The sequence below is a fragment of the Convolutriloba macropyga genome, chromosome 1 (assembly GCF_964194025.1).
Source record: "Convolutriloba macropyga chromosome 1, txConMacr16.3, whole genome shotgun sequence".
NCBI lineage: Eukaryota > Metazoa > Xenacoelomorpha > Acoela > Convolutidae > Convolutriloba > Convolutriloba macropyga.
In genome coordinates this window covers 65,355,461-65,383,380 of record NC_134468.1, presented here as the reverse complement: position 1 = coordinate 65,383,380, position 27,920 = coordinate 65,355,461, and the positions used below count along the sequence as shown (strand labels likewise).

The window sequence follows — 27,920 nt, the reverse complement described above, 5'->3', positions numbered from 1 at the left end:
ACATCATTTGTTTTCTTCTTCCACTGAATAAATTTTCTAGTTATTCTTCATCTCGGCGTCATTCTGTTGACGGTGGAGTTAAATTACGTTGTAAGAACAAATCCTGATTGATCACAATATCTTATTTCAATTCTATTTTCTTTCACATAAAGCGATTCGCCAATTTGCTTCCGAAGGACCTCCCGGAAACCGGTTCAATTTCATTCTTGCGACAACAGTTCGAATCATAATTTTCAAATCTCTTCAAACACAGTCCAACTTACTTCCACATAACTCATTTATTTCTTACTTTATCAAGGGATGGGGCAATGAAAGAAAGAGTTCTACTCCACAGTGAGCAAACTCGTAAGGGAAGACGAAGGCAATAGAGAGTAAGGCGAGAGGTGAACGCAAACAATTAAATGAGCATATTGATACAAAAATAACGAGTTTAATAAGGAGGATACGCAAGAAAATACCGCATCCACATCAACATCAATTTTTCTGCATCAGACATAAAAGCAAATCAAATTCGAAACAATTTATCTTCAAAATAAACAATTATCTGGTTTATGGATCTAATTATCACGAAAATCTGGTGTCTTCTCTTTTCAATAACAAATTGAAAATTCCGTTCATATGAAGCCGCTACATACATTCAAGCGAGTTGAAGTCGTAGCTTCTGATGAACTCTTGTTAAAATAGGCACAAGGACCCTTTCAGTGCGCGCCTCCGATGATAGGAAAGGTAAATTCATCAAGAATAATTACGGGGTTTCTTGGAAGTTTAAGTATTTTGATAATTGTGTTCTTTTTCTTTCCCTCGTTAAAATAGTTTTCATCAGATATCAAATCAAATCAAAAACTCTCAGGGTTAGCCTTAGCTTTCGTAAAACCCATACTCAACAGATATAAGCTTATTTCTGGTCTACTAACATATCTACCTATTGGCAATTTGAGCTCGAGGGAAGGAACCAGTTTCAGTTATTATCATCTCAATCATTACGGCCCATCACCCGGTACAAAACAAACGTTTGCTCAAAATTGGCCCTTAATAATCCCTTCGCAAATACTTTCCCAAACTTTGCTGTACTGTGCTTCTGCAGCTAGGAATATACTTATACACTTTGACCTAGAGATGGACTGTAATGATGGTCTATTTACATTGGCTGTAAAGAGTTAAGTGTAAGTTCAGTATTTTGCGTGTGATAGGTTAACCCTGGAAAGCAGAAAATGATTGGCGAGTGAGGATCTGCAACTGCTTCTATTGTGTGTTAGAGAGAGTGAGTTTGTGTTAAAAAACGTTGATGATGGCCTCTCGTGATTTTCCCACACCGATCCACCTGAACTTGATATGGTCTCCGATGAGTCGTTCCACCGTAGAGACATAATTCTTGGCATTCTCTGGCAAGTCGGCATAACTGCGCACCTGATCAACAAACACATTTAGCTCCCGCCTTCCTTTTAAAATCGATCATATGAAAAATAAAAAAACACCTAGCATTAATGGCGTTCATTCTTACATGCGAAGTTTCACTAACAACCAGCGGACCTTCAGCAGTGCAAAATATTTTTCGGTAGTTTAATTTTCAGTTTTTTACTAGTTGCAGCATATATCGGCTTTTTGTGCGCCTAGATATAAACTTCGGTTTGTTAATACACATTTTTGTTTTATAATGTAACTTGTTTATGGTGATCAAGTTTCGCCATCAAAAATTTTCTTGAAGAGAGGCTCTCATTACAAATTTAGGTTGAAAATTATATTTTTTTGTGCTTTTTGAACCCACAGTATCTGTTTAATTGGAGCAACCGATAACCAGTTCAAAGGCTTTTTAATCATACCGCTCACTATTTTTTTCTTTTTGACATAGCAGTGACTTTTCCTCCAAAACTTAGGGAAAGCCTTACATAGAAAACCGTACCTTAACAAAATCTGATAATTCAACAAAATCCCGAATCACACAATTTTCTCATTTCTCGTTCCAATTCGAAAGCCGTATAACACAACCGACTAGTGGCTGCCAAATTGCTCTCAAACGATGGGAATGCACGACACCAACCTCTTAGGCTGGGTTAACTAAGATGTGGGTGGGATTAACTAGGTCGCGGGCTTCATAAATTGACACTTCCACCCCAACAAGCATTTTGTCTTCCGAGCAATATCGTCGAGCCATGCATTTTAGAAGACTAGTAAAACCCCCTCAAAGCTTAAGGGTTTTTATTGATTTCCCCTTTCTTTTCATCAAAAAATAAATTGCTCAAGGAAGCAACGGCCGCTCTCCCAATCGATTCTGACGAGGAAAGCTTTACACCTCTCATTTCGTTTCAGTGGTTCAAAATCTGTGGGCATATTTTGTTTTTGCAGTTTGCCTTTGTAACTGTATTTCTGCTATATTCATACCGTTGCACCACAATTTGAATTTACAAAAATTTCCTAATCTTAATCTACGCATGATCCGCAAGCTCAGCTCCAAGAAACAAAATGGTCAAAAGGAGTTTTGTATTAAAAAACATGACTACAAGATTTGAACAAAACCGACTACGGTCGGGCGAAATGCTCTCAAACGACCGGCGAGCGGTTGGCGTCGTCAACAGCTAGCCACGGTTTAGTGACCTTTGGGCGCTACCTCTTTATCCCGTTTCTGAAGACGAAAGTCAAATGGGTCAGACCAAAAATCGGCCTAGCAAAAAATTGCATAAAGAGACAAACAGGATTAATAAATTTGCTACAAATTGCTTTTGAGAACAATTAAGAATGATTTCCTAAAAAGTGCCTGTTAGATCATTTATGATAAAAAACATTTCTAGTATAACTCATTGTTAATGAGAATCAGAGAAGATTACATTACGCCACATAGCAGCAGCTGAAGTGCGGCATCAACAAAGAGAGAGAGAGAGAGAGAGAATGAGAGAGAGAGAGAGAGATAAAACGTGAACGAGAAAGAAAGGAACCTTAGCCGACAGAGAGAGAACGAGACACAGGAATATCTTCCATGATTGGATTCGACACTGCAACTTCTAGTTTTCAAGCCTTGTTAATAAATAAATCATAGAAAAAACTGAAAAAGGCAAAATTAAAAAAGTTTTCAACTTCGCAGTAAATTCATAACCATTTGTTGTCTTGAAAGTTTCGTCGAGTAACCCATCTCCTAGACTTGAAAAGTTTCGTTGCCCAATAATGGTCGTTGAAATCAGAAGAGGACAAAAAATATTGCAAAATTTTGGAAAAAATTTCACAATTTAACAAAATATTGCAAAAATTCAAAACATTAATATCTTAAGAACCACTTCATTGTCTTAATAAACTATCTGTTATCCCTGTTTCAAGCCTGAAATCGTTTCACAGGCTCATAGAGATCCATACACTAGGAACAAAAAATTTCCAAAAATTTGAAAAATTTTAAATTTTTGTCCAAAAGTTAATAAAGCTGGAGTCATAAAAAATGTTGACCACCACCCATTAACTCAAAAAACTATGCAGCAGCTTATTTTCAAACATTGGAGGAGGTCCCAGGGCCTCTGGTGCCGGAAAAATTCAAAAACAAGAAAAAATTGCAAACATTTTAAAAAAATATTTTAAAAAATGGTTTAAATTTGTGATATTAAAATCTTGAAGAACTTTCCATTACAGCTATTAACTATGCAGTAGCATATTGGCAAACCCTAGAGGAAGTTCCGTGGCTCTTTAGCCTAGAGAAAACTAAAAAATGACAAAACGTTTTAAAAAACTTTAAAAAAAATTGCAAGTTTTATTTTAAAAAATTGCTCAAACTTGTGATATTAAAAAGTTGAACATTAATCCATGACCAGCAAAATATTTCCAGTAACTCAATATGAAAACGTAACGGAGGTTTGCCGACCCTTGAGGCTCGAAAAACCTGAATAACGACTATGTCAAAAAATTTAAAAAAAAAATGGCAAAAATGTTCAAAAATATGCTAAAATTCGTGATGTTAGGATCTTGCAAGACATTCAATTTAATCCACAAATTTTACCGTAACCTAATTTCGAAACCAAGAGGAGGTTCCGTGGCTTTTGAGGCTGAAAAATCTAAAAAAACGACAAAAATTATCAGAAAAATTTGAAAAAGCAAGTTTTATCAAAAATTGCTAAAATTTGTGACATTAAAAAGTTGAAAGACTATTCCATGGCCAAAAAAAAATTGTTGGGTGGGGGGTTGCACCGGAGTTTGTTGGAGGGGGTGGTGGTGGGGAACATTTGGGTGGGGGGCAGGATTGGTGGAGGGGGGTGGGGGCAATAGTGGGCGGGGGGTCAACATTGGGGGGGGGGGGGTGTCTTTTACCTCTAAGAACCGCCCTTCACACCATAAGTCTCCCAAACAGTTTGAGCTGAAATGCTCTAAGAGAAGCTAATATCCACTGGGCGCTACCTGTTTATCCCGAAAAGTCAAAAGCTTCAGACGCAAAACCGGTCAAGCGAAAAATCGCATGAAAAAAGACCGACAGGACTAATATAATTGCTACAAACTTCGTTTGAGAGCAAAAAAACATAAACCGACAAATGTCGGAAGAATTGCTCTTGAACGATAGGCGAGGCAATTTAATTCATGGTCTTTAGTATAGATCAATTTTTCTTCCAAGGTGCAAAAAACCTCAACCTCACTGGGCTTCGAACCACTGACCTACCGCTCCATGGCCACCCGCACTAACCACTGCGCTAAGCGTCACTTGACTTTCCTATGCTGCAACCGATTTTATATTAGCAACAAGCTTTACTTCGGTGTGAGAGCAATAGAGATCACTCAAAAATGATGAACGAAAGCGTGAAAAAGTCACTTGAGAAGTCAAATAATGTTCTCGAAAAAAGCGCAAAATTGTCAAGCGAAAAATTTGCAAAAAAAAGACACACACGTTTACAATAATTGCTATGAACTGCGTTCAAGAGCAATTAAAACTGACTGACTAACGTCAGGCAACTGCTGTCAAACGACTGGCGAACCGTTGACTTCATCAGCAGCTAGCTGCGGCTTGGAGTCTAGCTTTAACTTAATTGAGTGGGTGTGTGCCTGGGTGAGGCGTAGATGTGGTTGCTGACCGAGAGTGGGGGCTAGCCTGCAGGGTTACTGGTGGAATAAGGTGTACGGGTTGAAGTGTTGGGGGGGGGTAAGTAGGACCCAAAATTAAGAGACCAGTGAGGCGTAAGACTCTAAGAGAACATAAGGCCCTCCGAGCTTTATCTCTGTTTATCAAACGGTCAGACGAGAAAAAAAAACCGAAGTTGGTAGGTAGTACAAAAAATCGATCAGCATTAAAAACGATCAGAACAACTAATAGAATTGCTACAAACTTCGTTTGAGAGCCATTGAACATTTTCAATATTCTGACTTTACTCGAGTTCAATTGATTCGACGAAACTTAGCTGCTGCACACTTTACTCTGTCCTATCACCGCGACAATAGGAAAGAGGAGCATGGTTGCAAAAATCTGGCTTTGGAGTTGATATTGCAAAGTTCACACGACAATACGATAGACAGGAAATCTTAAATTGCATGGAATACAAGTTTATACTTTCCACTGACCTCTGAAGTGTCACACTTCCAGCCTGGCAACTCCAGATACTCGACTGTGACGTCTTTCAAGATGTCCAGATCAGCCGGCACAGAATCCAGCTTCCCACCTTGGTAGTTGTAGCTCACACCCACCTTGATTGTCTCTAGCTCATCCAAAATGTCCAGTTTGGTCAGAGCCAGCGCGGTGAAGCCGTTAATCATGCAAGAATACTTGAGTAGCACACAGTCCAGCCACCCACATCTTCGTGCTCGACCTGTTCATCAATTCAACAGCAATATAGAAATGCAATTAATCAAAATGCAACTTCAAACATTTCACTTTCCAGTTTATAGAACTGCTGACTCTCAATAATGAAACTTTCTTTTTATTTAAGTCTGTGAACACTGCAAAAGCCTCAGCAGAGTCAGAAATAAGTCTTAGGCACAATTTAAATGCTTCTAATGAAGAAGGCGAGAAATCGGCTTTACCGCTATTCAATTTATCGGCCTAACATTTAATTACATAACCAAGTTATTATTCTACTAACTTACAACAACCTGAAAAAATTTTTAACACATTAACTGCGCTCACTTTAATTAATTTTAATGAGAACACAAAATTTCTTATGAAAAATAAAACAAAACGTAAACTTGAAATTATCAAAAAGCCAAAAACCGTACAATTAATGAAACCAACAGCTACTAAGACATGTTTAACAAAACGAAAGCATGCAATCTTAGTTTTAGCAGCCACGCGAAAACCTTTATTCACAGAAAAAAATGTAAGTCCTTAATGCGAAAAGAATACCTACGAGACAAACGGCTAGTATACTTCCAGAGAATAGTCGGGATTGCTTAATGAACAGGCTGCAATAAACACTAATTAAGAGGCAATTCCAATCAATTCGGCGGGGGAGGGATATTTAGTACCTTAAATACACGCAGCTGGATCAGAAGGTGTTACTAAGGCTTTTAACGTAGACCACTGGCAAGATTTAGAATGGAAACGAATAATTGCCTTCACGCAAAAATCAAGCAGTTACTCGCAATTCATATCTCGTTTTCAGTGAAGATACACAAAATGTATACTGAACGGCAAAAGTAAGTCAGAACCCCCTATTTTAACGAAATAAAAATTCAATTTTTGAGGCAATATTACTCCAACTTAGATTCAAATTTCATAATTTTTGCACCAGTGATCCCCTACACTAGTTCAATAAAAATTCAGATAAAACGCAGTGTTCACTTACCAGAAATTCCAATGTAAAGTTGATGAACACCATCCGAGTGTCACAGCAAAAAGAAAGTTGTCACAAAATTACAATTTATTCACACTTTTTCTCTAATGTTTAAAACAAGTGCAAACCTAGCCATAGTTGAAAAAACCTAAAAACATATTACATCTTGCGACAACTTTCTTTCTACTTTAAAATTTGGATGGAGTTCATCAACTTTACATTGGGATTTAAGTGCACTTAAGTGCGTTTCATCTGATTTTCATAGGTAGGCGAGAGTACTAGCGTAGGGGATCGATGGTGCAAAATTTTTTACGACATTTGATTGCAAAATGAAGTTTAATTGCTCAAAAATAGAATTTTTACTTTGTAAAACTAGGGGTGGAAATGATTGCGGCTCAGATCAGTTACCACAAAATAGCAAAAATAGCATATATGAATGCTAAAAAATTGTTCTCGAAAAGAAATAAAACCATAACAGACTAACGAGGGTCGGGAGAATGAGATCGAGGGGTGGACGAGGTTGAGTGGGGGGGGGGGGGGTTGGACTGTGGGTGGGGGGTTTGAACGGACTATGTGGTGGTGGACTGTGAGGGGGTGTAAGTACGCGGGCAGCGGTGTGGACAATGGGGTGGTGGACTGTGAGGGGGGTGTAAGCAAGCGGGCAGCGGTGTAGGTAGGTAGGCGCGGGGTGTGAGTAGGTGAGCGCAGTGAAACAGTTGGTGGGGCTGTCTAGTTTGAATAGGACTGTCTGAGGACGAAAATTTCCATGATCTTCCGACCTTGACTATGATCTTTGTATCAGTAAAAAAAAGATACTGTTAAAGTCCATTGTTCGGAAACAAAGTTCTGAAAACTGAGAAAAAGTTCAAGAACAAAATTTCAATCAAGCGAAAAAGGCGATTGAAATATAAATCTAACGTTGATTGCTCATTAAGTTGGTAGCTAAAAAGAAGTTGATAGCAATTATATTAGCTAAAAAAAATTTGATAGCAACTATACTAGTGTTGCTAGTCTTTTAAGAATTGAAGAGGAGTATTGGTTTTCTACAGGATTTTGTTTAGCTGAAGCAACAAGTCAAGAACAAAGTTGCTTCAGCTAAACAAAATCCTGTAGAAAACCAATGCTACTCTTTGAAGTATCGCCCCTTAAACCTTGAAATGGTCTCCTCAAAACAGTTTTGTTGAATTGAATACTTTTGAGACTAGTAAGGCTCTAAGAGAGCTGCTCGGCCACTGAATGCCCTCCAAGCATTACCTATTCATCCTGTTCTTGAGGACGAAAAGTTAAATGGGTCAGACGAAAAAACTGTCAAGCAAAAAATCGCATAAACAAAAGACCACAGAACTAAAATGATTTTCGTTTCAGAGCAATTTTTATTTTTCAGAGCAATTCGTCTCAGAGCAACTGAACACATTACCGTTAATACATGCATACAACCGACTACCGTCGGGCGCATTGCTCTCAAACCACTGAACGACTGGTTGGCTTCGTCAGTAGCTAGCCACGGTTTGGTCAGGCTAGCGTTTAGCTTAATTGAAGGGGCGTGAGGTGAGCGCAGCACGGGGGGGGGGGGGGGGGGGGTGCACCGGGGGAGGGGCTTATGGGGGGCAAGAGCAACAGTGGGGGGGGGGGCAACGGTGGGAGGGACTTTCTGTCTGCAAGGGGGCCCTTTCGAACTGAATGATCTACAGGGGTAGGGAATGGGATGGTGAAGTGAGGGGGATAATGAGGAGGGGGTGGTGACAGGGGATCAACTTTTACGTGGCGCCCTTCACACCATAATTATAAGTCTCAAAAACAGCAGTAAATCGCATACTTGGAGACTAGTGAGCTGAAAGGCTCTAAGAGAACTTAATGCCCGCTGGGTTCTATCTGTTCATGCCGTTTTTGAGGATGAAAAATCAAATGGGTCAGACGAAAAAACTGTCAAGCGAAAAGTCGCTGAAAAAAGACCAACAGGACTAAAATAATTGCTACAAACTTTGTTTGAGAGCAATTAAACATAACCGACTAACATCGGGCGAATTGCTCTCAAACGACTGATGAGCAGTAGGCTTCTCTAAGACTGGTGAGCAGCTGAGTCAAACTCTAAGAGCCGCCCTTCACAGCATTTTATGTCTCCAAAACAGTTTGGTTGAATTGCATACTTAGATTCCAGAAAGCGAAAAGATCTAGGAGCTCTTAATGCCCTCCACGCGTTGCCTGTTTATCCCATTTTTGAAAGTCAGACAAAAATTGAAAGAGTCAGACAAAAAAACCGTTCGAGCGAAACATCGCATAAAAAAGACCGCAGAACTAAAATTATTGCTACACTTTGCTTGAGAGCAATTAAATATAGCCGACAGATTATCAAATACAGCTCGAAAAAACTTTGCGGCTTACATTTAGATAGCAAGAGATGCAGAACTCATGAACAATTAAAATAGTGAGATTGCGTAATCACGAAAAAAAGAACAGCGGACAACCCCAATATATACAAATGCTCAAGTCGACATGAAATAACATTAATTTCAAATTTATTCAAACTTACAGAGCATGATATATTCTATAGAATCTCATTCAAAGAAGATTTACCCGTTGTGACACCGAACTCCCTGCCTTTGTTTTGGAGATGTTGCCCTGTTGCATCCAGCAGCTCTGTGGGAAAAGGCCCTTCACCCACTCGGGTTGTGTAGGCCTTCACCACTCCAAAAACGTCCCCAATGCTGGATGGAGGAATGCCCAGCCCAGTGCAGACACCCCCAATGGAACAGTTGGAAGATGTGACAAAGGGGTAAGTACCTGAAAAATAAATCACTTATATTTACTTTTGCTATACATTTAGAGGTCGGTATCATCTTTTCCGTCCTGTGTCGACTCTCACCCCTCCGCTTATTAGGTGTATTTTCTCCTCTCCCCCTCTCACCCCCCTGCTATATTGCCACAATCTAATGTCACATGCTCTTTAAATGTGGCGACTCGGGCTGGGGGCCTCATAACGTACAGTGAAGAGGTGTAACATACGAGGGGAGGGATTTGCAACAACGTAAAAGATATTGAGTGTCCTTTATGTCTTCCTATATATATCCCATGGCACTCTCATTGCATGAGATAAACATTTCATTCAGTACTTTTCCACTCCAGAAGTACAATCATTGTATGTTCACATTTTGTCAACGACATTTAAGTTCTACTAACAACCTGTTAATTAAACCGTTACACGAATACTTAAATGATACTCAATTATGAAGCATTGTCACATGCTTTAGTTTAGTTTCAAACATAGACAACTTATTCAACTGATATACTCGGGAATCAAACCGAGAACCACTGCAAAAAGCAACAACTATTTCCCAGACAAAAAAGAACATGTCAAAGTGCGAAAGCTGTAAGCTCTGAACTAGCTCTTGGAATGCGACTGACCAAAGTCGATGTCCAGGAAGAGTGCATTTGCGCCCTCGATAAGAATGCGCTTGTCGGAGGAGAGATTACGGTGCATGAATGGAATGACGTCACACGCCAACCTCTTCACCTTCTCTTTGAAATCTTTGTATTTGTTCAACTCCTCAACTATCTTCTCCTCCGTGTATTCCTGCAGCAGCCAATTAATCCATATTCAAACAACATAGCAGACAATTCTCCTTAAAATAGATGGAATGGTCGTTTCATAGCTCTGCTATCAAGATATCATTGGGAAAATATTGTTAAATGACGAAAAAAAGGGTGGTGTAATTTTATCTTAATTGCCTGGTTGTCGTTTATAGGCTAAATATCATTAAAATAGCCGGTAGATTGTCGGAAAATAGCCGCCGCTGACGCGCTTGACGCACGCATATCGGGATTTATACACGAAAAGAAGACTAAGTTTCAAAAAGATCTAATTCTGTGTGCAGTTTCAGATTCTATAACTATACTTAATTCAACTTCTAAACTGAAAGCTATTAAGCTAAATACTAATTTCAGCTAGCAATCCCTCTAATTATCTTTGATAACCTACTGCACTATGACTTAATGACCGGGCTTTATCGGTTGATCCGTTTCTTTTGATTTTGCTCTTTTGACTTCGACCGTATAATTCTTTTTACATAATTGGTGAATTATCAAAACTAAATTTGAATTGTAGAGTGAACTGTTGATTTGGTAACGAAAATTCCTGTAAAAAACTGTAGACAAGCAGAAGCCACAAAATTAACGATTTTTTTTGTAAAAAGCAAGTATTTAATAAAATCTCAAAATATTCTTGGAATTATTGAAAAATATCTTGTGGTTATTCTTCGTGTTATTGTCCTCAAAGACCTTTTTGTTTTTAAAATTGATTCAAGACCAAGCAGGATGATGCTCCCAAACTTATGTGGCCGTTTGCGTAAAAAACGTTGAAAAATCAGAGAGAACATTTTCACAAAAAATTCAAATTAATTAATATTTTTGGATTTAGGAAAAACCAACACAAATTGCGACCGCGAAATAATTACTGGTATAAAATTTGCAACTGAAATTCTTTTTATTCGATAAACTACAACCAACTGAAAAATAAAATAAAAAAACGGTGCGCACGGATAAAACCGAGAAACAAAAAGACACAACACATTTTATGATTTACCAAACTCCATACAAAATGCTTAATACTGCGACAGACTCTGAGACAATTCGTTTTTACTGCTCAATTGGTGACCAAAACAATGCCTGTCAGAGACCCGCTTACTAAACATACCCGGCAGATTGCCGGAAAATAGCCGCCGTTGATTCCCATAACTCTATTGGGATTGAAAGAGAAGAAAATATCAACAAAAATTGATTTTTGTATAAAAAGCAACCTTTACCGGAGACGCAACCGAAATCATTACCTCAATGACTTGTATGAACATGTGCCCAAAACTGTGTGGTCGTGCAGAGATTTCGCAACTTTGAAAATATTCTCACGCGTAGACAAGACTGTTGGTTCTGAAGGCTTAAATTCTTACGATTCAGCACGTCGAGGTATTGCTATAATATTAACCGTTCTTCTATTATGATGGGGAATTCAGTTCTGTACTCCGAGTTCTGGAGCGACTTCTAATCATTAGTTCTCAGTTCTGTACTCCGATTCTGCACGACTTCTAATCATTAACCTTTAGATACTACGTAATCTAACCATAACCTAACGAACCGCAACCTAAACATTAACATGCTCAAACGTGTTCACGTAATTAGCATTTGGAAATTTGACCATCAACCAAACTTTTCTCTGATCTGACAGCCAAGTGGTCCTGGAATGGATAGCCTTTAACAAAAAACAAAAAGTTCTATTAGCTAGCGGGGAATCAAATGAAAATCAGCAAAAACGGTTACAACCACGCAAAATTCGCCACAAAGATGATTCGATATGGAAAGAGATTGTCAAACCAAGAAATTGCCTTAATGTAGCAACAAGAATTTTGTAGGCCTTCGACTCCGTGGTGCATCCAAATAGTTTTCCACATGGAACAAACTTCTTCTTGTCTTGGCCACTTGGCCACAGTTGTCAAACTGGTTTGTCGTGCAAAACGACGTGAACAAATCATCAACAGTGCACAAGTTATCTCATGAAATTGTCTCAAGACATTTTCCATTTTGCCGTCCGTTCTTTACGTGGTGTTGAGCTTGACCACGGGTCCGGATTACTCAGAACCTGTGGTCAATTACAGTACGCACCAACACACGTCCAATCATTTTTCGCACCACGGACAAAATTGGTTGTATTTGAAATATGTCTAGCACACAAATAGAAACACAAAATGGTCTGGTATTTATATACATAGTGACGCGTACAGTTCACCTATATTGAGATTACTCATAAAAATTATGAGCTTAGCCCAACCACATTCATCAACCAGAATTATGATCTGCACACATAATTCTGTAACCTGGACTTGCTCTTGAAACAAAAGAAAGCTTGATATTCCCTAAGATAATGTTTTTTTAAACAAATGATAACCATACAAAGTCGACTGGTTGTGTTACGATCAAGAGGTATCTATCAATTGTTGTCTTTCTATCGTTGTGACGAACAAGCGCTGTACTTTTTTTCACAGTATTGTCGTATTTTTTGTTTTCGTTTCTTTTTGATTTTGCTAGATTTTGGTTTACTTATAAACGCTTTAACAATGTACGAACACATTAAAAACTTTGAAATACTCAGAACAAAAACTTCCAAAAAAATCGTAACACCAAATAAATATAACTTGTTCACAAAATTATGAACAAGTAAATTTTTCGTTAGAAATACTAGTTGGGCACCATGGACACACTATAGTTAACGAAAAATTTAGACATTAAAGAGAGAAAGTGCTAAGTATAATCAATTTATAGTTTGCGACAAAATTTAAACTTTCGTTCACGCCCAAGGTTCATTTTTCTCCAAATCATCAACAAGAAAACAAAACAAAAACGAGAATGCCGCAGTAAATGAAGTATCTGAACCATTAAAAGAACAATTTAAAAACAAGGTGAAAACTTTCTAATATTTGGAACAATACATTTGAAACAATATCGGAAAACGAAATAGATATCATTTTTTTTGAAGTAAAAACAAGTTAAATATCTTTACATAAAAGCCAAATAACTTTACTTAGCGATTGCAATCAAGGTCACTCAACTGCAAATTGGAGGCTGATGCCGGCATCTCCTAAACCTGCAAAAATTAAACGTGTTCCTTTAACGCAATGAATTTCCATAAAGTGACAGTATAAACAATTTGAGGTAAATCGACACAATTTTTACTCGACGAAGTAAAAAACAAACATAGTATAGCTAGAAGAACACAAGAAACTACTCGAAGAGTCGTTATTGTCAATAAAACTAGCAATTCAATCACCTGGTACTTACTAAAACGACTACCAAAACTATAAAAATTTAATCAACAATGAGGAAAATCATTAGCCCAAAAACAAACTGAGCTTCAAAAAATTAGAAAAAATTACCTTTGTAATACGAAAAAAGTATACCTAACCGCAAAACCTTCTTTTTGCACCATGAAAACATTAAACTTCTCACACCGCAATAGGCAAGCTATGATACGCTTACAATCAATTCTTTTTTTTTCAGAAGCAAAAGACCTCGTTTCAGATCTCAATGAGTTCAATAAAAACAGGGCCGACGATTGCGGAAATAGTTTTAAAAAACTAATCAAAGCTTGTCATCGTTTAGTTGAAGACGCTTCTTGATCGAAACAAAATGCAAGACAAAAAGAAGCCACAAAGTCGCAGCAAAGGAAATCGCTCATTCCGACACTTTTTCATTCCTTTTCATTAAAAAATATAACCGAAAACTAAAATGAGCAATTGCAATCAAGGCAAGGTTTCCCTTAAGACCATGAATTGTAATTTTTGAAAAAAACTGACAGTCAATACAATTTAAGATTCAGAAAGGTGCTCAAACAAAATAAAAAATGTGTGAGGAAAATAAGAAACCCTATCGATCAATAGGTATCGAGTATATATAATATATTGCTTCGTTTAAAAGAGCATATAAATCGAGTATAGATTGCCTCTCTTGAGCAACAACAGCTTCTAAGATATGTCAAAAATTTCAAACATGCCCCGTAGATTGAGGAAAATTAGCCGCGATTGATTTCCAAAACCCCGATTTAGGTTGAAAGAACAGAAAAAAATGTTCTACAAAGATATTTTTAAAGTGATAACTATTTTGTTTTCCTTTTGTAGTTAGACAAATTTGAGTATCCTAATGAGATTATACGGTGGCTAGTATCAATATCAATAAGCATTCAAGAAGGTAATTCCACCTCATAAGAACAACTTTCAATTAGCGGGCCTTTAATATAAGGCTTTGTGTTTTTAACTCGTTTCATCTTTTGAGTTCGTTTTTGGATACTGAAGAGATAGAAATTGACAGAACTCTACCCAAGTGTCAAAAATTGTGCTAATTTTTCTAATTGGTCCACAATTATGCGTAAATCAGCTTCTGAACTGATGACTGCTAGGCTTAATACTAATGGCAGGTAGCAATTGCTCTAATAATCTATTATAACCTAATGCAACCTTACTTTATGACTGGGCACTCGGTTGTAATTTTGACCTTCTGATCTTGACCGTATTGATAACCTTGCTTAAGTGGATTAGTGAAGGAATTTAATCTATTCGGTTGCAACAGTGAGTGAGGAACGTCAGTCAAACGTGAAAGGCATGATTTATGTACAACGAAAAACGTGGTCTAATGGTAAAACACTTTTCAAAATAGAGACCGCCTAAATAATAGCCGTTGGGAGGCTGACAGCGGCTTTTAATTACAACCAGTTGAAAACACTAAACCAAAAAAAACAATTTAATCAAAAAAATGTTTGAAGAAGTCGCACAAGAACACAAATTTCGCTCGGTTACAGAAACTTTTTCCCGCCTCAATTCTTCGCTCTCACAAAAACAGCGGCATGAAACAAAAACCACTCTTTTCTCTAAATTTTCAATTTCGTTCAACACCTAAACCACTTCAAAATTTTTCACGCGTTTTATTTCCATGATACGTTTACGCTTCAAAATTCACTCAAACAAAATTGATAATTCTTCAATAATCCACTCTGAGTCGTCAAAATAGTAGTCGTCTGAGAAGATGAGGACGGTTATTAAAAAAGTGTAGTTTATTTATTACCTCCGCGAACAGTTTGAAAAAATTTTAGCATCGATCCTAAATACTTAGCGCTTGGATAGCAAATACTTCAGCTGTGTACTTTGTCCGCAATATAACATAATCCAAAATCAAAAAAAAAACAAACATCTGAGGTCCACGATGGTGATTAAATATCTTTTAAATAAAAAATGGACTTCTCGAACAAATAGGGGCAAATATATGCAAACATATTCAGTAGAGCCTGTATCGTGTAATTTCTTTCTTTAATAATACTACCAATCGGTGCTATCCAAAAAACTGGAAAAGAAGCCTGAGTGTCTGATAGGACCTAAAAATCGTCGGGCAATCAGCTTTTCGAATAAACTAATTTGCTTCCATAAATTAATGTAAATAAGAGGTACCTGAGCTATTTCAGCAAATATCTGGCCGTAATAGTTCACAATTAGCCGAAATTTGCCTTCAAATTTGGAGAAATCGTTAGCAATGAGGTCACAAACACGCACTCCCAACCGGAGAGCTTTAGTAGAGTAAGCTGGCCCAATACCTCGCCTTGTGGTCCCCAAACTGCCTCCGCTTGAACTTGCCTAAAATTGTATATAAAAACTAATTACTAGCAGAGGATAAATACCGCAAGCACCGATTGCCACGAAACACTGATGTCATATCCTTGAGCTATCGAATGAAAACTGACATTTTATTTGCAATATGAGAAGATATACATTTTTTTCATTAGATAATAGGATTGAATCACAGACACTGACACTAATAGCCACATTTTTTTCTTATTAAAATTAAACCTAGCTGTTACTCAATATATAGCTGAAAATTTAAAGCCCTCAAAGAGCACATATTGATTCGAAATTATGAAATGAGCCAGTAAACGGTACGTAACAGTTTATCCTCCAGACAAATATAATAGCTCAAGTTATTTTCTCTGCATATGCCATATCTGAGTTTTCGTGATTTGTAATGACAAACATTTCCATTCATTCTTTTGCGTCACCTAACAAGTCACACACATTCATTCTAAAATTTGGGATTTTATACAGCACCCTTATAAAACAATCACGCTGACCTACATAGTATTACTCTACAGAATAATCTTCCAAAACAGTTGCCTCTCTCAAGCTCGACAAAATATAACAGGGCCCATAAACAGCTTGTTGTTATTTGGATATTTAAATAAACTGCTTTATGCTGCTGTGTAATCTGATGTTAAATATCAGTTGTTTAGAGCTACTTAAATTTCAATTTTTAGAAGTGCCCAAAAGTCTGCTAATTCTTTGATTCTCTTAATTGTTATCACCCCATTTAAACATCTTTATTCAAAAAAAATTGAACAATCGATATATTTCACATATCATCAGAAAATCCAATAAATTAGAGGATTTTGTCTTTTCCATGGATTTATTAATGCGTAAGTAAGATATCACTTTTCCAGGAATTTCGTTCACATATAACGTCAACTCCTATCATTTTAATATTTTTGACCATTTGTTTCGTAGCGTTGTTATCCTTACTTTAATCAGAGCTTAAGAGGTGCTTCCATGTTGAGTAATACACAAAACTTCATGACTTCTCAAAAATTTTAGATAAAATAGCCCCAAATCAATTTTGGTAAAAACTATCATGAAGACAAACTATCCGGATTAAATTGGATCAACAACAAGAGGGTAACTGGAGGTTTTTATTCCTGTTTAATTTGCAAAAGTCCATTTATCGCATACTTTTAGCTGCACTTTAGGCCATTTTTTTTGTTTCAGACAATTTTCCCCTTAAAGAAAAAACTTCCCCAATATTCCCCCAATATTCGAAGAAATTTGTCAATATGGCCCGATTTTTTTAAAAGTTTCTAAATAAAATTTAACGACACACCGTTCAACTTGTTTACACAATGCAGCCAGACGATGGCAAAAGTAGGAAATAGGGAATATAAAAAACTTTGCATTGACTTGAAGTATTTTCAGGGATTTGCGATTCAGATTTGATATTTTTTGGAAATCTGCAGCTTAATTTGATTGCTTTGAATCTTTTTTTCTTCAAGCAAGATCTTCTCAGTCAAAATGCAAGACCATTTTTAGCCGATTTCAATACAGGGGTTGTTAATTTTCATAAAAAATAATACCACAAAGTTATGCAATTTGACAAGTTGGGGCTTTTTTGTTCATTTATAAATTGGAACAAATTTTTGAATTACTAATAGAGCAAAAAAATCGACTGCAGGAGCTAGCTTGACTGAAGTAAACCCTGCAACAAAAACAAAAAGAGGCTCAGTAATGTGCGTTTGCACATAATAGTCCGACCCCGCTCATCCACATTTTTGGCTAATTGTCCACCAAATGAGGAACGGATAGAAAACTTTCAAAACTCCAAGTATTTTTCGGAAAGAACTGTTGTATGAATAAAATTCAACTCAAATAAGTGGAAGACAGTGGATTTTTATTGAAAATACTCCGCGTTAGAGGGTAGATTTGCCATTATTAAGAATACGAAACAAGACAAACAAAAATAGATGAGACCTTGGGACCTATCATTATTAAGATTTTCTTACGACTACAAAAATAAACAAATACAGAAATACTTAAAATCTAGAAGATTTTGCAAGAAAACGGTACGAAGCCGTTATGACATTATCTTTGCGGCATGAAATCAGAAGCCTTCTTTTCTATATATTTTTAATTTCAATCAACACCTAAACCACTCCAAAATTTTTCAAGCGTTTTATTTCCATGATACGTTCACGATTCAAATTTCACTCAAATAAAAACGATAGTTCTCCAATATTCCTATCTGAGTCGTAAAAATAATAGTCGTCTGAGATGAGAGCGGTAATAAAAAACGCAGCTTACTATTTACCTCTGGGAACAGTTTGAGAAAATTTTCGCTTCGATCCCAATTACTTAGCGCTTGGATAGCAAATACTTCAGCGGTGTACTTTGTCCGCAATATAACCCAATCCAAAACCAATAAAACAAACATCTGAGGTCCACGATGGTGATTAAACATCTGTTAAAAAAATTGGACTTCTGTAACAAATAGGCTCAAATATATGCAGATATATTCAGTAGAGCCTGTATCGTGTATTTTCTATCTTCAATAATGCTAGCAACCTGTGCTATCCAAAAAACCGGAAGGGAAGCCTGCTTGCCAAACTTTTTGAAAGTTTCTAAGAAAATATATGACGACACACAGTTCAACTTGTTTACACAATGCAGCCATACAATGGCAAAAGTAGGAAATAGGGAATATAAAAAAACTTTGCATTGACTTGAAGTATTTTCTGGGACTTGCAATTCAGATTTCAATTTTTTTTGTAAATCTGCAGCTTAAATTGATTGCTTTGAATATTCATTTTCCTCGAGCAAGATTTCGTCAGTCAAAATGCAAGAGCATTTTTAGCCGATTTCAATACAGGGGTTGTTAATTTTCATTAAAAATAATACCGCAGAGTTATGCTATATGACAAGATGGGGCTTTTTTCGTACATTTATAAATTGGAACAAATTTTTGAATTACTAATAGAGCAAAAAACCGAATGCAGGAGCTAGCTTGAATGAAGTAAAACGTGCAACAAAAAATACAAAGAGGCTCAGTAATGTGCGTTTGCACATGTTCCGACCCCGCTCATCCACATTTTTGGCATAATTGTCCTCCAAAATGAGGAAGGGATAGAAACTGAAAATTTTTTCGAAAATAACTGGCGTATGAATAAAAAATTCAACTCAACTCTTTGGAACACAGTGAACTCATTTTTTACAAAAACGCAGCTCGATAGGACCGTAGAGATTTGCCATTATTAAGAATACGAGATAAGACAAACAACAAAATCAAATTACAATTATTAATAACATCCAAAACTGTATTTATAGAGTTAAAACGAAGACTAAATGAAGTCAAATGAAACCGAAACTGAAATACAACTATTTTATCGTTCATCAGTAGGAAAGATGGGGAACCAGTCCTTAATGAGACTTGGCAACAAAAAAGATTAAAAAACAACAAAAACGGCTCACCTAATAATTACGCTGAGATTTTTTCAAAACAATTGGTTCCAGAGTAAAGAAAACCATTAGATATGAACTAAAATCATTAAATACGTTTCTACTACGACAATTCATAGCTCCAATAGATTAGACATAGGGTCCTTTCATTATTAGGATTTTCTTATGATACGCAAATAAACAAAAACAAAAAAATAAAAACTAAAAAATTCTGCGAGAAAATGGTACCGAGGCCGTTATGACCGTAATCTTTTCCCTAAGGAAAAGAAATGCTCGGTTGTCCGTTTTTTGGGCGCCAATAATGTGATATGTGACCGCTCACTAGTGAGACAAACAAGCAGACAATAAATGAGCAAAGTTAAAACTACGTTTATATTTTTGGAAAACCATTAATTTACCGGTCACGAAAATCATTAGCTATAAACTGAAATCAAAAATTATGTTTGTACATTCTACTTAACGCGGGCATTGGGAATTTTTTCATCAAAATATGTCCTACGTCTACAAAAAGAACGTCAAATACAGACAAATCAGATTTTTTTTTCGAAAAAAGGTGTTGAAGTCGTTAAAACCATAATGAATTCATTTAAAACAATAAATATGTAACAATTCGCCTTGCATTTATGCCAGCAACGTGATAGGTGACCTGAAATGAATGACATTAGGCAGCAAATAGACAAAAAAGAACAGAAGATGCAAAGTTAAAAAAAATACTCTTTTAAGACAACTATTTTCAAGTTTATTAAAACAATCAACTATAAACCAAATTTATTAGACAGGTTCATTTAACCATCCAAAGGAAGCCATCAAGGCCTGTCAATAATCAGAAAACGTCAAACGTTAGCAAAAATATCCTCGAATACAGACAAAATAATAGAAAAATTTGTAAAACCGGTGTCATACCCAGTATAATCATAATCAATTTGCCGAACAATTAGATATGTTCAACTGCGCTTTTTCGACGCCAATACTGTGATATACAAAAAAGTACAGAAGATGCAAAGTCAGGAATACTTACATTGTTCAAAAAAATTTTAAAATCATGGAAACCATCAGCTATCGATTCAAATCATTAAATAGGATCAAATCAATCCTCTAACGTAGGCCACTGAGACCTGACCCCAATCAAAATATGTCATACGTTTATAAAAAGATCCAAACAGACAAGGATCGAAAAAAACTATTTTTGGCAAAAAACCAGAGTCAAAGCCGTTAAAACCATAAATTCATTAAAAAATAACTTCATTAAATTGCGCCTTGGTTCGATGCCAAAAAAGTGATACCTGACCAGTAATTATTAGTACTGGGCAACAAAAAAAAACAGAAGATGCACAGCAAAAAAACTTTGAATGATGATGATGTTACTGAAAAAATAAAACATTTGTTTAATCACCCAAGGAAAAAAGTGTAAAAACCATAACCTGGCAATTGTTTATAAAGCCAATTGGACCCGTCAATGGCGCGCCACTATGTGAAATGTTTTGTGCTAAAAAACAGAGGAAACTTATTTTTTAAAAAAGACAGCCTCTGATTACAATCCGGAACATTTTTGGATTTTAGAATTCAACGATCATACCAAACCTAGCCCAGGTATTACTGTTCGTCCATTAAGAACATGCAATGGTTCCCAGTGTAATGGATACCGCTAATTGGACAAAAAAGTTCAATTATCAGAGATAAATGATGCTGTTTGTATAATTATCGAATTATATTACCTAATAAACGGCAATATTTCAAACCCAGAAACCCTTCAAAGAAAGCGAAGAAGAAGTAAGTTAGCCCTCTTGAGGTGGGAAAAATTGTGTCAGCATTTTCAGGTCTTCACTTTTGGCAAAATTAGGCAAAGTTGACTAAAGGAGCTTATTTCTTGCAATTTTCGATGAAAAACGCTGTTTTTTTTAAATATGTAGCAAAAGTTTCAGTCAACAAATTAGATGAAAATTTTCATCAACGCTCTTCTATGTTTAGAAAACAAAGCAAAAACATCTTTTAAAAACAATTTTAACATATTTTTGGCAAAGCTGACAAAAATATAGGTGAAAATTCCGGAAAATGTGATTTGGTCAACAAAAAGTATAACAAATGAAGGCAAAACTCAAGAAGTCTATAAAATGTTTACAGAACAATTCGTCAAAGCCATAAAAACCATGAGCTTAACTCTTAAACCATATTAAAATTTCGTTGGACATCCATCTTTTCTGCAAACAGTATCTGACATTAATTGACCCCTGATTCGAGATTTTTGTCAGTTATTTAGATAAAAACATTTACATAGTGGAAATGCTTTGAAAAGGTCGCGCCCCATTTAAATCTTAAAAATTTTTTATCGTAAGGATCCACGGTGAGGTTAAGATCAGCCCGGGTATTGCTGCGCGTCTAACAAAACATTCAATTGTTTAAATGATTGCGAAATAGATCAATTTTCAAACAAAGTTTTCAGTTTGTCAAAAAATAAATTAGGCTTTTTTTGTAATTATCGAGTTCAAATTTGCAAAAAACTTGTAAAATTCTGATCCAGAAGACTCATAAAGCCAGCGGAATTACAACTAGCTTTTTTCTGAGCTTAAGAATATTTCGACCGCAGTTTTAAGGTGTCTACTTCCAGCAAATTTAAAGCAAGTGCACTAAAAAAGCAAATGTGGTCCTATTTTTCAAAAAAAGTCTGATTTTTGAAAAATTTAGCTTAAATTCTAGCCAAAAAACTTGGATCGAACAACTCAGCGGCCCTTTTTTATCTTTAGAGATGAATTAAAAAGCAGTACAGTTAACAATTTTTACATTTTTGCAAAAATTTTGGTCAAAAATACTGAAACTGTGAATAAAAACAGCAAATATTCACAAAAATTTTAAACTCGATAACTCCCTATAAAAATCGAGAAATGAAAAAAACTTTTTAATTACTTATTCTGCGCTGGACTGGCTTTCTAATGATACCACTCACAACTCTCTACAATGATTATATCGATCGGCCAAAATTGACTGAACAAAAAAACCCGTTTGAGTACATAGTTCCTCCCCCCACTAAAGTGGGTCGGAACAACCAGACAACAGACAGAACCAAAATCTACCACTCCTTGCTATATTAAATCAGTTTATATCATTTACGATTCCATTTAGTTTCAGCTATCAAGCTCCTGGGGAAAGATATATAAACGAATAATAAGTAAACATCACCGAGCATTTAAAACAAATAAAATTTTATAAAGTTTTTTTTTCGTTTTCATGGATGCTTATTTAAATCTGATGTCACAACATAATAAGCTATGCATCCAGACAAGGTTTTCATACAGATGTCGGTTGACATGAAAATATTGTTTTCGATATATATATAGAGAGAATGTCTTTATTCCCGAACACTTTATACGTTATTTAGCAGCCAAAACTCCCATAACACTATTGGGTTCTACTGAATTTAAATCGCCTGCGTGCGTCGTTTAACCATCACATTTCCAATCACTTTAATCCCCTTTGAACCATTTCATTTAAATTCATTCAAATTCATTCAAAAATCATTTAAATTTTGATTGTGAATACCTAACCAAACAATTAAGTTTCTTAAATTATTCAAAGAAGGTCCCAATACTTCAGAATTCTTTTACATTCCCGTAGGTTTTACACTCCAACTTTCAATTATTGTTTCTCTATTTCTCTTGTGGTATCTATTTCTGCATCTTCAGAATTTTTAAGGTTCAAAAGCAAAATTCAGAGGTGACGTGTATTCTTCGTTGATTTACTTCGCCAGATACTGTAAATTAAAGAAATAAAATTTTCTTCAAAAATATCGATTTTGTTTCCCTTGAAAATTTAGCCCAAAAATTTTCGATAACTCTCGCTTTTGCTTTCCATAACTAGCTAATAAAAATTAAAATTATATATTCACTATGATTCGATATGGATGTATTGAGAGTCAATCAGTGTGATTCAATGTAATAAATTCTGGAGTGTCTTGAAGTTCCGATACTGCACTATTAACATTTTTGTTTGAAGTGAAATCGTAAATATTTTAATTTTTTTATTTTAAAGTTTCAATTTCTAGTTTTCAAGGTTCTCATTTTAAAAAATTTCTTAATAAAATTGATCAATGATATTGGAACCGAATTGCTATCTCAATTCAATTCAGTTTGCTTGTGCTGCTACAATTGCAACATTTGTGGCCTGTAAATTTACTCTATCAACAAAATTCAGTTCAAAGAAATATTAAATCTTTTTTAAGAGCTCTTACGTACACCTAATAACGGTACATTTTGATGATTTGATTGTTAAAATCTGTAGGGTGCATGGAATGAGGGTGTGGGGGTCAAACTGGGGCGGGGGCATCAGAGGAGGGCCGATGAGTGGGGTAGGAGTGAGGAGGACCGCCAAACACAGCCCTGCACACCATTAATTCGTCTCAACAGCTTTGGTGACTTGTACACTAAGAGATTTGTAATGATCAAAGGGCTTTACCTGTTTATCCAGTTTTTGCGGACGAAAAGTTAATAGAGTCACACGAAAAAACTCATCAAGAAAAAAATTGCATAAAACAGGGACAAATATAATCGCTACAAACATCCTTTCGGTCAATTAATCATTTACCAATTTAAAAAATGCTCTTCTGGATCCCTAAGAGAGCGGAAAAACCCGCCAAAGAGAAACTTTAAATGCAATTGTGTTAGCAATCAATTCGTAGGTGACATGCCTTATTGAGAAACAGAATCTTGAGGATAGAACGGGTATAGGTGTCTGACGATTCAATTGCATGATCGATTTCAATTTCTTCGGCTAGAATTGGCATTTAATTACTGTAAAGCAATAACCTGTTTCCGGAATGCCTCGTACAGGCCGTCCGCCTTCTGGTGAATGTCGAATACCAGGTGCGCCCTTGTTGATACCAGCAGCCTCTCCTCCCACCGATCCATCAATTTGACCTTGTTCTCATTGGTGATGTTATTGTTGATCTCGCTGAAGAGACCTGAAGACGAACAAACATGTGTGGGATCTTTTCCGTTCACCCCAGTACGTTATGCTCCCCCCAGTTACAGAGGACGTGCCATTACATAGTAAATCATTATGTGAAATATTGGACGTGCGTCTCTGGGAGCAAACAATATGCACCCACTAGGCTGGAGGGTGGGGGGGGGGGGGGCACAAACATCCCCCATGTATAATGAATGTTCAATTCTACTCGATTCGATTGTTTAAAATTGCTGAAAACTTGGGTTCTTGATATAATTACCAATTTTTATCCCGTAAAAAGAGCGTATAATTTCTAGCCACAATGAGTTAAAATTAAAAAATAATTGTTTTGAAAACAGCCTATATTTCATAATTTTAGCTATAAAATCCAGTTTTGACTGGGACCAATCATGTCAGCTATACCTGGCAAGTGGATGACGACCCCGTTTCCTAGGATATTGTATGTGTTGGGCTGAATTATTCCACTGGGCAACAGGTGGAAGTCATACTCCACTCCCTGGGCGACAACCGTATGCCCCGCATTATTTCCACCCTGACATCTAAGAAACAAGATTTCTCACTTAGAATATCTTAGGAAACGTTTGCAAAGTAAACTTTTAACCCAATCTAAATTAAATGTACCGGTTATTAATACAACATTTTACCTATTGGCTTAAAGTATTAAAAAACGCACAGGAAAACAAACTGTTTAAGGGACAGTGTTCACTCACAAAGTTTCATACTCCAATCAAGCAATTATTTGGGGTTCAACTCCATAAAACACGAACTCATAAACAGATACAGCTTGCAATAAAAAATTAACTGCCCGGAGGGATCAATCATCCATAAGTTCAATTTAACTCATCTGAGCTGTCACAAGGAACATTGTCGGTAGAATACAAAATTTCTTCTGGAATTATGCGTAAAAATGAAAGGAGCAAAACTCCAAGTTAGTCATATCATTAATGTTTTCGGGAATTATTTCATTAATCATCGCAAAGTTACGAGCAATACTGATTCATGTACGCCTGAAAAGCCTCATTACGTTTTTCCGATAGTTCATCACAGGAAAAAACGTAATCCTTTGTGATAGAAAACAGTGTGTAAAAAATGGGATAGCAAAATCAGATTGGGTTGTCATAAATCACGGTGTTCCTCAGGGAACTGTCTTAGGGCCTCTAATTTTTATACTTTATGTCAACGATTTCGGTGAAGCTGTATCAACGAATTGTGATGTATTACAGTTTGCCGATGATACAGCAATTCTATATCATGCAAAGAATGAAGCAAATTTGCAGCTAATAGCTGAAGATACATTAAACAAGACAGATCAATATATGAAACAAAACAGGTTAACTTTGAATGAGAAAAAAACGGAGTTAATGGTGTTCAGGAATGAAAAATTGCCGATCATTGAAACTGTCGATTTCAAGGGACACCGATTGGAAGCATCTGAAAAATGTAGATATTTAGGTGTAATAATTGATAGGGAACTGACATACCAAAATCAACTAAATAAGGTTATCAGTAAAATGGCTTCAGCAATCAGGTCATTATATTTGGTTCGTTATCAGGTACCGCTAAAAACAAGAATAAATCTTTTTAAATCACTAGTTTTGTCTCATTTAGATTTTAGCGCAATTTTTTTTTCAAAATTTACCATCTTACTCTATTGACAGAATTAACAAACAGATAAACTGGGGAATAAAAGTTTGCTTTATGAAAACCAAATACGATACTGCCAGAGATCTACTTCTGGAGACTAAAATTCTTCCAGCAGAGCTCCAAATAACACGGGTGTCTTTAAATAGGTTTTTCAAAATTCTCCAACAAACAAGAAATCGCTCTAATAAACATTTCAGATTTTTAGAAAACGTGCCTATTATTGTAAACAAACGAACCCATAACCTTTTCTCAGAACAAAAATGTAAGTCAAAATGGAGTAATGGTTCAATTGTTCGTAACTTTATTCGAAAATGGAACACACTTCCAATTACAATTAGAAAAGAAACGTCGAAGACCAAATTTAAACAAAAAGTTACAGCGGAAATGCTTAAACGACACGAAAGAGTTCCAATAGACAGAAGGGTTGCAGGATTTAAACATATTTTTTATTAAATTATTTTACGAAAACCGAACCTTAGTTTGTTATATATTAGAAAAAAATAATGTTTGATTAATAAATTTCTAACATGTAACATTAACCAAGTGGTTAGTTTAATTTACATGTTTGCAGATTAAAAAAAAATTCTCCGAATGTTCATGTGATGCGACGTGATTCATGTGATGAGCGTTCATGTGCGCTTCATAATCTTTCTGTATTCATTTCTTAGAATCTTTCAATGACAAAGCATTGAGTTGTTTGCCGAGTACGAATTGCTTTCATATATTCGTAAGAACTTGCAAGTAATCCATATAACAAAAAAAAACATTTCTAACAGAGTAGATCGAAAAAAATGAATGTCTTGCTCTATAAAAAAAGATACAATTGCGCAGACTTGCCACGAAAACAATTTAATTTTACACTTAATATTAACTGTCGCAAAGAATCAAATAGCAAGGTAATGTAATGATGAAGTACCAACCTGCAGACGACATCAAATTGGTCGGCCAGTAGATCGATCAGTTTGCCCTTTCCCTCATCTCCCCACTGTGCACCCAACACTACAACGGCTCTGTTCCGTTCACCAGACATCTGGTGCGAATTATGCTCCTGGAGGGTCATAACCAACTCAGAGCCACAGTGTCCATTCTGGGACATTAGTTAACTTAAACAACACACAACAATGCACATAAACAGCTGCTGCTTCAATGCTTCATAGCTACCGAAAATATTATAAATAAAGATAACCACATTAGACTCCCACTGAAAACATATATATTAGCCCAATTTTATGAAAAAGCAATATCGACGTTGATCCAGATTCTTACTGCAATATTTTCCGTGTCAGGACTGAAAAAATCATACAGCTACAGAACTGATCAGATCTCCGAAACGTTTCCAATGTATATCCCATTAAAACTCTACTACGTTCACAAGTTGAGCATCTTTAAATAAGAAATCCCGGAACAAGAACACGGGTGTAACAAAAAAAATCTAAGTTCACAAACTTTTCGATTAAAAAACTGACAAATCGTGTTTGCAAAAAAAATCAATTGAAGTTGTTAGACAATCCGCGTATACATATAATGCTGCAACAAATTTATTCACAACCAACTTCACAACATCTTAAAGCATAAAATATGTTTGACCTACATAACGTCAGATAAGCAGATGAAAGCTGCTTTTATCGAACTAAAAAATGGATTAACAGTAAGTACACATAATCTTCAAAATTTTATTCTGTCCAAATAAGCATAGGAGATTATATCCAGAAAATAGGACAACAAGTAATAAAATCTTGGAAATTTAAAGGTTTGGTAAATGTTTGACTCAGTGAGCAAAATTGAAAACAAACTCACACACATGTCCTATTCAAAAATTTTTTACAAACACGATTTGTCAGTTTTTTAAATGAAAAGTTTGTGACCAAAAAGATTTTTTTTGTTACACCCGTGTTCTTGTTCCGGGATTTCTTATTTAAAGATGCTCAACTTGTGAACGTAGTAGAGTTTTAATGGGATATAAATTGGAAACGTTTCGGAGATCTGATCAGTTCTGTAGCTGTATGATTTTTTCAGT

At 35.9% G+C, this 27,920-nt stretch overlaps 1 protein-coding gene across 1 annotated transcript; it reads right to left on the bottom strand.

Annotated features, from left to right (window-relative positions):
- Positions 1-1,054: 1,054 nt before the first annotated feature.
- Positions 1,055-27,036, bottom strand: LOC142341691 (adenylosuccinate synthetase isozyme 2-like). The gene is made up of 8 exons (XM_075392847.1): positions 26,824-27,036; positions 24,662-24,798; positions 24,100-24,254; positions 15,704-15,886; positions 10,128-10,296; positions 9,300-9,506; positions 5,518-5,762; positions 1,055-1,407 (listed from the first exon to the last, which is right to left on the bottom strand). Exons 1-8 carry the CDS (start codon positions 26,997-26,999, stop codon positions 1,273-1,275), a joined length of 1,407 nt encoding a protein of 468 aa, XP_075248962.1. The 5' UTR covers positions 27,000-27,036; the 3' UTR covers positions 1,055-1,272.
- Positions 27,037-27,920: the final 884 nt, after the last annotated feature.